The sequence below is a fragment of the Ovis aries genome, chromosome 2, assembly GCF_016772045.2.
Source record: "Ovis aries strain OAR_USU_Benz2616 breed Rambouillet chromosome 2, ARS-UI_Ramb_v3.0, whole genome shotgun sequence".
Taxonomy (NCBI): domain Eukaryota; kingdom Metazoa; phylum Chordata; class Mammalia; order Artiodactyla; family Bovidae; genus Ovis; species Ovis aries.
The window spans coordinates 117,477,567-117,489,772 of NC_056055.1; the positions used below are offsets into that span (position 1 = coordinate 117,477,567).

The 12,206-nt window shown below is 42.6% G+C and overlaps 1 protein-coding gene across 11 annotated transcripts in view; it reads left to right on the forward strand.

Moving 5' to 3' along the window:
* Positions 1–12,206, forward strand: part of SAP130 (Sin3A associated protein 130) — a 73,550-nt gene that overhangs the window by 28,121 nt on the left and 33,223 nt on the right. For 7 of the 11 annotated variants that reach the window (XM_042243591.2, XM_042243592.2, XM_015093301.4 and 4 more), the window contains exons 12-14: positions 410–531; positions 6,040–6,342; positions 7,151–7,328. In XM_042243591.2, the coding sequence (XP_042099525.1) occupies positions 410–531; positions 6,040–6,342; positions 7,151–7,328 (603 nt within the window). The remainder of the gene's footprint in view (positions 1–409; positions 532–6,039; positions 6,343–7,150; positions 7,329–12,206) is intronic. The other 4 variants (XM_027964667.3, XM_060411071.1, XM_012130390.5 and 1 more) reach the window with 1 other exon arrangement.

Consider the following 12,206-nt stretch of genomic DNA (forward strand, 5'->3'; position numbering starts at 1 on the left):
ACCGTGTTGTTTATTTTGTATATAGTAGTTGGTATCTGGCAGTCCCAAACCCCCAGTTTAAATCTCCTCACCCCCTCGCCCCTGTTGTAACCACAGGTTTGTTTTCTGCCTCTGTGAGCCTGTTTCCATTTTGCTCCTCTGGGTCATGTTTCAGATCCCAAATATCGATGATCTATGACATTGGTCTTCTCTGACTTGCTTCACTTAATATTGATAATCTCTAGGTCCATCAATGTTAAAATACTACTTTCTCTAGGTCTGTGTCCTTTGATATAATTGTTTGGGACACAATTTGAGAACTGTTGGTAAGGCAGTTAAAAGTATGAAGAGTTTGTAGGTGATAGGACCATTTGAAGGGAAAGAAGGAAATAGACCATTTTGGTTCATATTATCTGTGTTCCATCTGTAGACCATCTGTTCCTGTTCAGTTCCAGTACTTTCTCCCAACGTACCCACCTTCTGCATACCCACTGGCTGCTCACACCTACACCCCAATCACCAGCTCTGTGTCCACCATCCGACAGTATCCAGGTATGAACCCCACTGTTACGGTGACTTTTAACATTTTAGTTTTTGCAAGCAGTGAGATAGAAATTGATCGGTGGGTATTACTAGTATGAATTTAAAGATTCTAGCTTCAATTTTCAGAGTCGGATAAGGCGGAGATTAAAGCTTTAAGGTTGTGAATCACCATTTCTATGACTGTAAAAGGTTGTTACTTATTAGTGATATTAGCATGATTTTATCCCACCCTGAGGATAATTATGAAGTTTTATTATCCCTTAAGATGGTAGTGCAGTTAAAAATGAATAAAGCTGTACTGTTATGGGGTATCTATTTCATGGGTTATTTGTTGTGTTTTTAATGTTAGCCCAGTTATGCTCAACATTAACCATCCAGTCTTGTTAATAGTGTTCTTTTTGCCAGTCCAAAGTAAACAATACTAAACTGCAAGGCTTGTGTAATCTTTTGCTGTGAGACCCTGAGCTCACTGAAGGCCTGAGAAAGCCAGGTTATCAGATTGTAGCCGTCGTCCTTCTCACGTGCCTCCGGGGCTGCAGCCAGGGCCGCCTGTGGCCATTGGGCATTTGAAGTGGACCTAGCACAAATGAAGAACTGAATTTTTTGTTTTAAATTAAAATGAGAGAAATTTCAAATATGTTTGGAACAACTTAGCAGTATGAAACTACTTCTTGCAAAATTGTTGATTTTATGGAATCAAAATAGAAATCAAGTATTTCTGATAAAAATTTAGTCTCTGAATTGAAATGTGATTTGAGAGTAAAATATACCCTGAATTTTGAAGACATATATGGAAAAGAGAATTTATAACGTGTTACTAATAACTCTTATTAAGATTATTATTTTAAAATTATCATTTTTTGGGTATATTGAGTTAAAAGATGTATCATAAAAATTAATTTGGCCTATATTTTATATTAATGTGGCTACTGGAAAATCTAAAATAGCGTGTATTATATTTTTGTTGGACAGCACTAATCTAAAGCTTTCAAACACTGGGATGTTTAAACAGCTTTGGAAACAGGTTCCTCCACCTCTACATTTTTTGTGTGTGTGCTTTGATTTTTTTTTTTTTTTTCCTGAGGGTGAGGGAGGAGATATTTGTTTTTAAAAACTTTCTTTTTTAAAGGAATTCATAACTGTTCTTTATTAGCAATCTTATAAAGTAAAACCTCGTTTAATTGATTGTCGCCACAAGTGGGATGCTGAAAGTATTGTAGAAGCATGTCTGTGTGTGAGTATGTGTTACACTGATTGCTGAAAACTCTGAGTCTCTTCATCAGTAATAGCGCTTGCCTTCAGGTTCCCTCCTCCATCCACTAGCTCAGCCCATTGTTTCCCTAACAGTGCGGTGGTTTCGCCTTTCTGGAGAAGGCACCAGTCATTCATGGCCACTGGGTATTTCTCTGAACGCTAACCAACTGAAAAGAGCATGCAGACTCTCTTGAGCTAAAGGTGACTGTGCAGATACTATCACTTACGTATGAACTTTGTAAAAATCCTGCATAAGAACACTGTGAAGTACTAGGGGTCCTGCCAGTCATCTGTGTCCGCAGCATTCTTCCTTCACCTCTGCAGCAGCCCTGATGAACACTAACACAGAAGAATAAAGAGCACAATCAGGACTGTATTTCTTCCCATATCAAACCATCATTGTTGGTGCAGATGAGAGGTAGTGTAGTATTTGTCAAACATGTAAGTCTGCACATGGATGGACACAAATGAATAAGTCATTTAGAAACCAGCTAACAGTATCCTGTTTTCAAGTATCATGAATTTATTAGCTTATTTTAAAACAGATATTTTTAAGTCAAGAACAGAACAGGAAAATTGGTATATAATAGGCTCTGATCTTGCCAAATATGGATCACTTTACTATATAGTTTTTGGTAATTAGAACAATTGTTCGTGTTCTTGGTTGCTTTTACAGATGAGGTCTTTTTGGTCTATTATAAGTTAGGTGCAGAGATGAATATATAAGTCTAGATATATAACTATATATAACCATAGGGCTTCCCCAGTGGCTCGGGGGTAGAGAATTTGCCTCCAGTGCTGGAGATTCAGGTTCAATCCCTGGGCTAGGAAGATCCCCTGGAGGAGGGTATGGCAACCCACTCCAGTATTTTTACCTGGAGAATCCCATGGATTGAGGAGCTTGGAGGGCTACAGTGCATAGGGTTGCAAAGATTAGGACATGACTGAAGTGACGGCACGTGTATGTAACTGTATATACATGTGTGTGACTATAGGTGTATAGCGGAGAAGGCACTGGCAGCCCACTCCAGTACTCTTGCCTGGAAAATCCCATGGAAGGAGCCTGGTGGGCTGCAGTCCATGGGGTCGGGAAGAGTCAAACACGACTGAGCGACTTCACTTTCACTTTTCACTTGCATGCATTGGAGAAGGCAGTGGCAACCCACTCCAGTGTTCTTGCCTGGAGAATCCCAGGGACGGGGGGGCCTGGTGGGCTGCCATTTATGGGGTCGCACAGAGTCGGACACGACTGAAGCGACTTAGGAGCAGCAGCAGCAGCATAGGTATATAATCTATATATTTTGCAAGGAATTGCTCCCTCTCATATTGTTCCTGAAAATTCACTTGTTGCAGAGGTGTTTTCCGTTTCATTCATTCATTTATTCATTCATTTATTAATTCCACAAATATTTATTGAAATTCTATGTAAGATCCTATGCTAGCTCTGCTTTAAAATTGACTTATAAACAGATGTTGCTTTCAACAAGCTGAGAGTCTAGTAAGGAGATGAGGTGTGAAAAGATACTATAATATGCTCAAGCTCACAAGAGAGACTTGAGCAAAGCCATGCTGTTTCTGAGTTAAGAGGTTATTTCTACTTGAGAAGGTCGGGTTGGAGGTCAGGAATGATTTCCTAAAAGAAATGACATTTGGGAAGCATCTTTCAGAATGGATAGGGCAGAGCCATGGTAGGACTGGAGAAAAGCACATTTCTGTCTCTGAATAAAGTATTAACTAAAATATGTGCTTGAAAAAACAGAGTGGCTTCGTTTTGGTGGAAGCCTAGTGTGAGTAAGAATGCGAAGTGTGGAATAAGATTAGATCTTGCTCAGTACTAGAGAGTCTCAATGCCTGTGCAGGAGACACAGGATCAGTCCCTGAGGTGGGAGGATCCACTGGAGGAGGGAAAATGGCAGCCCATATTCCATGGGAGAAACCCATGGATAGAGGAGCCTGGCAGGCTGCAGCCCACAGGGTCACAGAGAGTCAAACACGACTGAGCACACACGCACACACGGTGTGGGTGAGAATATAAAGTGTGAAATAAGATTGGGTCTTAAAAAGGCTTGTAGTAGTAACTAGACTGCAGGTTCTATAGCAGGCAAGTGACCAAAAACTGTTGTGTAACAGAAATACCATGGGTATACTGCTCAGGAGGAAACTAGAATGCTCTGGAAATTGTCTATGTGTGTATTCTACAAAGGAAGAATTGTACTAGAACAGGGACTTTTAAGTTTACGTGTTCTATCACTTCATTATTCTTAATGCATAATAACTTACCTTTTTATTTGTCATTTATAAAACATTTTTATTATATTATTAAAATTGAAGTATTTGTTGTTCAGTCACTGAATCGTGTCTGACACTTTGCCACCGCATGGACTGCCATGCCATGCTTCCCTGTCCTTCACTATTGCCCAGAATTTGCTCAAACTCATGTCCATTGAGCCATCCAGCCATCTCATCCTCAGTCATCCCCTTCTCTGCCTTGCCTCAATCTTTCCTAATATCAGGGTCTTTTCCATTGAGTCAGCTCTTCACATCAGGAGGCCAGAGTATTGGAACTTCAGCATCAGTCCTTCCAGTGAATATTCAGGATTGATTTCCATTAGGATGGACTGATCTCCTTGCTGTCAAAGGGACTCTGGAGAGTCTTCTCCAACACCAGTTTCAAAGCATCAGTTCTTCAGAACTCAGCCTTCTTTATGGTCCAACTCTCACATCTGTACATGTCTTACTGGAAAAACCACAGCTTTGACTAGATGGACCTTTGTCAGCAAAGTAATGTCTCTGCTTTCTAATATGCTGTGTAGATTTGTCGTAGCTTTTCTGCCAAGAAATTCTAAAATTCCAAAATTGAGATATAATTGACATACCTTAGTTTCGCATGTACAGCATAATAATTCATTATTTGTCTGTATTGCAGAATAATCACCACAGGTCTGGCTGGCATCTGTCACTATACAGTTCCAGATTGGTTTTTTTCTTGTGATGAGGACTTTTTAAGATCTACTCTTAGGAACTTCCAGATTTAACTGGTATATTTAACTGTAATCATTATGCTGTGCATTATATCTGCATAACTTAATGTCTTTAACTGGAAGTTCATGCCTTCTCGCTACCTTAGCCTGTCTCACCCGCCCTCTGCCCTTGCCTGTGGCACCACCGGTCTGTTTTCCCTATCCAGGGGCTCGGTTTGTGATTTTCTGCATTTTAGATTCCATATGTATGTGAGATCAGATGATGTTTGTCATTCTCTGTGTGACTGACTTCACTGAGCACAGTACCCTTGAGATTCATTCATATTGTCACAGATGGCAGTGTTTCAGGTTTTTTTCCTTTTTAATAGCTGAGTGTTATTCCATGGTGTGTGTGCATACCATGTCTTCTTGATCTACTCGTCCACTAGTGGACATGGATTGTTTCCATATCTTGGCTATTGTAAGTAACACTGCAGGGAACATGGAAGATACGTCTATCTTTTTCCAGATTTGTTTTCTGAGAAGAAAAGTCTTGTTTGTTTTCTTTCCACAAATAGTGAGAAATCCCTTCTTTTTTTGTTTCTTCCTGGGAATGTTTGTGTTTTCAGTTCTGTTGTTGAGTCAGTTTTTAATGTACACGGTAGCTGATTGAAAAAGGACAGGTTGATTGTTCTCTCTCCCAAGTGCATATTTTAGAATTTAAAATTAATAACTACTGTATTTCAGAAATTCCTCTGATAGTGGTTCTTCTATCAATTAAAGCAAAGATTCTTGACTTGGAGGCATGGATAGATCGCAAAAGTTTGTATTAATTATTTCATAGTTGCCTGGCTCACATTTGGCTTTTAATAAATGGTTGCTTTTTCTCATTTTAATGCTATTTCTGCAGAAAGATCATCTCAAATTAGTAGAAAGTAAGGTGGAGAAAACATCAATGCTTAGAGATTTATATAGCACTTTCTTTTTAAATTGAGAGTTTAGATCTTGAACGTGGAAAAATTGTTTTGATTTCTGAGTGTTTTTCTCCTTGAGTGAGTGAGTGAGTGAGTGAAGTCGCTCAGTCGTGTCCGACTCTCTGCAACCCCATGGACTGTAGCCTAACCAGATTCCTCTGTCCATGGGATTTTCCCGGCAAGACTACTGGAGTGGGTTGCCATTTCCTTCTCCAGGAGATCTTCCCGACCCAGGGATTGAACCCAAGTCTCCCACATTGTAGGCAGACGCTTTACCGTCTAAGCCACCAGGGAGCTAACATTCTTGTCACTTTCTGCATCATCTGTAGTTTCAGCTCAGGCTCCAAACTCTGCCATCACAGCTCAGACTGGAGTAGGGGTGGCATCCACAGTCCACCTGAACCCCATGCAGTTGATGACAGTGGATGCATCTCACGCTCGACATATCCAAGGGATCCAGCCAGCCCCCATTAGTACACAGGGGATCCAGCCAGCCCCCATTGGCACCCCGGGGATCCAGCCAGCCCCCATCGGGACACAGGGAATTCACTCAGCAACCCCCATCAGCACCCAAGGACTTCAGCCTGCACCAATAGGGACCCAGCAGCCTCAGCCCGAAGGAAAGACTTCAGGTAATTTTAATTTTTTACATGGAACTTGGTATGGAGAGAAAAGATACGTAGGGTTTAAATAATGGTTCTGCCACTTGCTGGCTTTGTGGTCTCAAGTAACCTCATTAAACCGTAGTTTCCTCTTTGGAACATGAGTTGCTTAGAACTTACCTGTCAGGACCGTTGTAAGCATTAGAAACTGCATATGTAAATAGCTTAATAGGCATTTGCATAGGGGGAGAAGCACTCTTAGTTGAGAGGGTAGATTCACCCTTATAAAGGTAGTATATACATTCCGTTTTAGGATTTTCTTTTTCATTTTAATTTTTTTGGCTCACTGTGTAGCTTGTGGGATCTAATTCTCCAACCAGGGATTGAATTCAGGCCCTAGCATTAGAAGCGCAGAGTCCTAACCACTAGACAGCCAAGGAATTTCCTAAGATTGTTTTTGGAGTTGTTTGTAGAACATAAAATTAAGATAGACTGTAATGTTAGTACCATTATTAGGAATTGAGAAGCGGTGATATTTTACAAAAAGTCTGTAGGAGGGCATTTCTTGAAGTGTGGTATGTACTTTATGTATCTTATTTATTAGTAACTATGATTGTAGAGCAAAGAAAAGTGGTTTTTGATCAGTGGCTCTATAACTGCTCCCGTTTTGCCATCTGCTTTTGCTCTTATCCCTGTGCGTGAAGTTGGAAAGTCCTAACGTGGGTACTCTTCAGTGTGGTAGCCTAATCATTGTTCTTTGTCTCGTGTGACATTGTAGTAACGTTGCTTCTGTTTCCTTCTTCTCGTTGTTCTCTCCTGCCCCCTCCGTGTCCTCTAGCAGTGGTATTGGCGGATGGAGCCACAATTGTAGCCAACCCTATCAACAACCCATTCAGTGCTGCTCCAGCAGCAACAACTGTGGTGCAGACTCACAGCCAGAGTGTGAGCACCAATGCTCCAGCCCAGGGCTCATCCCCACGGCCAAGTATACTCCGAAAGAAACCTGCCACAGACGGGTGAGTAGACCCAGAAGTGTCAAATGACGCTTCTAGTTCTGGATATCATTGGTATAAACAGTAGGCACTAATCCAGTGCTGTAGCAAACTCAATTTCTGCCAAAATAACTTGCCGAACAGGTTGTTCAGGAGAACCTTGCTGAGTTCAGACTGTAAGACAGTAAGAATCCAGGATTCAATTGGGTGTCAGTTTGTAAACATCTGTTGCATATTAATTACTTGGAGAGTTCTCTGTGGTTCTGAGAGTTTAATGCTGGAACCCCTAGCTTGTACTAAGTTTTTCAGGCTTAACTAGATAGTTAGGCACAGTAATGTGTGCTGTCTGTTTTTTCCTCGCTATCCTAAATGAACTGTTGCTTCAGGCAAGCAGCGCTCCAGGTGTATTAAGGGTCACATTTAGTAGCGGATGATGTTCCGTGTTGTCATAGAAGCTTCTGAGTTGGTGGGTCATCGGCGAGAAGATAGGTGCTCTGCTGTGACACAGAGATCCAAGTCTCTGTCTTTTAACACTAAGTTGGTTCATGACAAAGTAACCTTGTCAAGGAAAACGCAAGACAGAGCTTGTAATGAAGATGGCAGATTGAACATGTTCTTCTTAATTTCTCCTCCTGTCAAAACCTTACTGAACTTTTAGTAAAGAGGCTTTTTTAAAAGATCATAAATGTGCAAGGATGGGGAGAATAAGAGAGGACTCAAAAGCAACAAGACTTGGAGGCCAGAAAGCAGATAGGCAAGCACTCACTCCCTTAGCAGTGAGAATGGTGGATGTTAAGTCTGCAGAGAACAATTGAGAACCATCCTCATTTAAATTGTAAATCTTCAGAAGAACCGGAAACAGGAAGAACTGAGGGTGAAAGGAAGCTTGGCTGAAATCTGTCTGAAAAGTGATTAGGGCCCTGCCTTGTCTGCCCACACGGTGGATCTGTGCTGCGCCTCCCAGCCCCGGGGCACTCTGCAGGTGGCCCACTGGGAGCAGCCAGCGCTGCAGAGGACAGGGCACTGTACCAAAAGCAGACTAGGTGGCCTGGCCAGCATGGCGTGTTGAGACTGCCTGTCCACTTCTCCCATTTGAGAAGAGAAATCGAGAAGAGGACTCTGATCTCCTAGGGCCCATCAGCCCAATGGGAAAGATCTAAAAATACCTACACTGGGCGTTGAAGGACCCTTCAGACAGGGATCACATCACCTTTAAGGTAGACAAATCCTGCCACACGCTCAGAGCATCCCATCAGCTTTTTAGTCCTCCTTCATCAGGAGCATGCAGCCCAGCATATCAGGTGCCTGCTGGGGATTCTAACAATACAAGACAGGAACCACTGCAAAAGGCAGTTTGGAAGATGCAAAGGCTAGGCAAAGAGAATAAAACTAAAAACAAAGCCTAAGAAAGCGTGAACAGAGACAGACACCGTCAGTGCCATGTTCAAAGGACCAAAGAAATCTGCATCTATCAGACGGGAAGGCCATGATTCTCAAAGGGAACAGTCAGAGAACAAGAGTCTGTCCTGAAGTTAAAAGTGTGGGAGCAGAAACTGAAAACTCAATAGAGGAGTGGAAAGGTAAAACAGGAAATCTCTCAGTAGAGCAAAAGCAAAAGGGGAGAAAATACCAAAAAATTAAAGTACCAGTTCAGGAGAGTCCTGCCTTGGAAGAGGAGGGATCATAGTAAATTACCAAAAGTGAAGAGTAAGAGTTCCCTGATTTAACAAACCACAAAATGCTTGGCACAGTAGGTGCAGTGGACACACACTGGCACCAGAATAAAATATTTTGAAACTTCACAACACAGGACGCAGCAAAACCTGCCTTTTTCCCGTGCTTTGTCGTGTACAAAGGCCCTTCAGCTCACCTTCCGTGATGACCTGTTACCATCCAAGCCCTCTGGGGCCTGACTTCTCTCAGTGTGGCTTTTTGCTCTAATTGGGTCCTGGCTCTTCTTAGGGTCTCAGTGGCCTTTTCCTCGACTCTCCCCAGAGTGGTGGCTGTCTCTTCCCCATCCCTCCCTGTCGCTGTGCCCAGAGATGGGCTGACGGTCCTCTTGGTGCCTCATCGCCACTTTCATCCACTCCTCCTCAACAGCAGATATGCTTCCTGGTCTGTATTCAAATTTCATAAAATTTGCTATTGAAAAAGTAGTTTCACATAACCAGGTTCATCCAGACACACTGAAAAGTTTTCCAATAACTGAATCAAATATCAGTTTTTATTTTTTATGTTTTTTTAAATGTTTTTTTTTATTGTGGTAAAAGTCACATAATATAAAACATACTATTTTAACCATATTTAACGTACATTTCAGTGACATTAAATACATTCACATTGTTGTGCAGCTCTCACCATCATCACCTCCCAGGTTTTTCACCTTCTTAAACTGAAGCTCTGTCTCCATTAAATACTAACTCCCCATTCCCCCTGTCCCTTCACCTTACAGTGCCTTCACCTCCTGGCCCCTGGCATTACCAGTGTACTTTCTAACTCTGTGAATTTGACTGTTCTAGTCAAATACCAGCTTTTAAATTCAAATTAACTTCAGCGAAACATTCTTTACTGTCTGAGCCACCAGGGGAGCCCCTAATGAAACTTTCTTAAAAGTCCTGCTGGTCACTTGGATTTACTGCCTTTCGACTGTTTAGTGGCCCCATGTGACTGGCAGCCACCTTGTTGGGACAGAGTCAGGTTTGATTTGGAGACTGTGTGTGTACTTCAGAAGGTACGTAGTGGCTGGCTGTCATACTATCTTTCATGTAAAGAGAAATTTGACATTTCCCAGCTCTGTGGCCTCTCAGTTGCTTGAATGTGTCCCTTGCATCCACCCTCCCGTAGCAGCGCACCCCCAGGAGCACAAGCATTCCACAGCTCAGAAGTTTAGCAGCATTTTCTGTACCCCAGTGGCCCACAGCCTGCCTCCTTCCACGCCCCTGGCAGCAGAACTGTGACTCAACAAGACCCCGCTGGAAGCCTGCAGTCTCTTGGTCCTTAACCACCTTTTCACTCTTCTAACTGCTTTCCTGACATCTTTGTCTGCTCTCCCTGGTTCAGAGTCTGTGGTCCTTTGTGATCATTTCCTTGCCTCCATCCTCAGGTTCCTTACCCTCCTCTTCACTTTGTCAAAACCAGAGGTAGATCCTAATTTGTGTTTACGCTGCCTGCATATGTGCAGCAGTGCTAGGGAGCACCACACTGCCTGGTCCTGCTTAACCTCACGCACCTCCACTGGGGTATCATGGTGGACCAGCACTGTCTGCTTGCTTCCACCACCCGTCCAGACAACCAGGTGCCTCTGTTCTTTTCCAGGCTTCCACAGCTTCTCTCCACATTCACTAGTAGCTAACAAAAGGGCCACCTACTTTTTTGAGAAAATGGCAACAAGCACAAGAGAACTTCACAAACTAGCTGTCACATCCTACCTGCCAGCCTCTTTTCCCCACTCCACCTCCATTTCCCAGTACAGGTGGGCTCCAGGGGAGCCTCTTCAGAGCTCCCATCACAACCTTTCTCACCTACTCCAGCTCCAGCTCTTCTCTCTCTCTCCTCCTCCATCAGTTTTTTCTTATAAGTGGGTTATTCACATAAAAAGTATAATCTTGCTGTCAGTTCTTCCATCTTAAAAAAAAATTCTTCTATTAAGCCACTTTCGTCCATTCTCTACCCCATTTTATTTCTCCTGTTTGCAGTGAAAATAAAGGAGTTATCTCTTTGCCTGTGCAGATAATGTATGTACAGTATAATGAGTTAGCACAAAGGAAACCCAGTGTACATCTGTGTGATTACCAGTACTTTCTCCCAAAGGTTACTGACCAGTTTCTCTTCTTACCCTCTTTTGCCTCTTTCTGATAGAATCATATATATATTTTTGTGACTCTGTCATCTTTCACTTGGTTTTGGACAGTTCATCCATGTTACTACATGTGATTGTAACTTTTCAGTTGTTGTTTAAAATACCCTTATAAAAGAATAGCATCATTTATCCATGGATCTATGGGTTTTTTCCAGTTTGGGGCTGAAATGTTATCCCAACATCTTTGTACATCACCTTTGATGTGTCCATAGTGTAGTGCCCCAGAAGGGATTTGCTGGGATGTGGTCTGTGCTCATGTTCAGATCTAACAGGTAACGCCAGCAGTTTGTTCAGGTGTTACACCCATTTGCACTCTCGCTGGCGGTGGAATCATTGCCTCTGCCATCACCAACACTTGTTATTTGGCACTCTTTGTAAGTTTGGTCATTCTGTACGTTTATAGTATATCTCTTTATGGGTTTGGGGGGGTGGTTTGTTTTCTGGGGTGAGTGGAGTTGGTCTTGCTTTTTCATTTTTAATGTGGAAAGTTTAAACATAATACAAATTTGAACATAAGAATTTATTCCCATAATCCAACTTCAGTTGTTAACTTAGTTCATGTTTTATCTGTATGCCTATCCACTCCCTTTTTTTACCGGCTCTTTTGTCCCTCGGAGTTTTCCCTTCCCCCGCCATCTCTTTCCCTGAATTTAGTTGTAGTCCCATTGTATTAGTTTCCTTAGGGCTGCTATAATAAATTATCACGAGTTTGGTGGTCTAAAGCAGCACGAGTTTGTTCTCACAGTACGATGACTGGGCGTCCCTCCTCGGGGAGATCCGCTCTGTGCCTCTCTCCCGGTACCTGGTGGCAGTTGGCAGGCCTCGGAGCTGCTTTGCCTGTGGATGCACCGCTCCACTCTGTTTCTGTATTCACATGCCCTTGCCTCTGTCTGTCTCAGATCGCCATCTCCTTTCTGTTGCATCATCCATTGGATTTAGGACCTGCCCTATAACTTTTATGTTGTTGTTCAGACACCAAGTTGTATCCTACTCTTTGTGACCCTGTGGACTGAAGCACGCAAGACTCCTCTGACGTCCGCTGT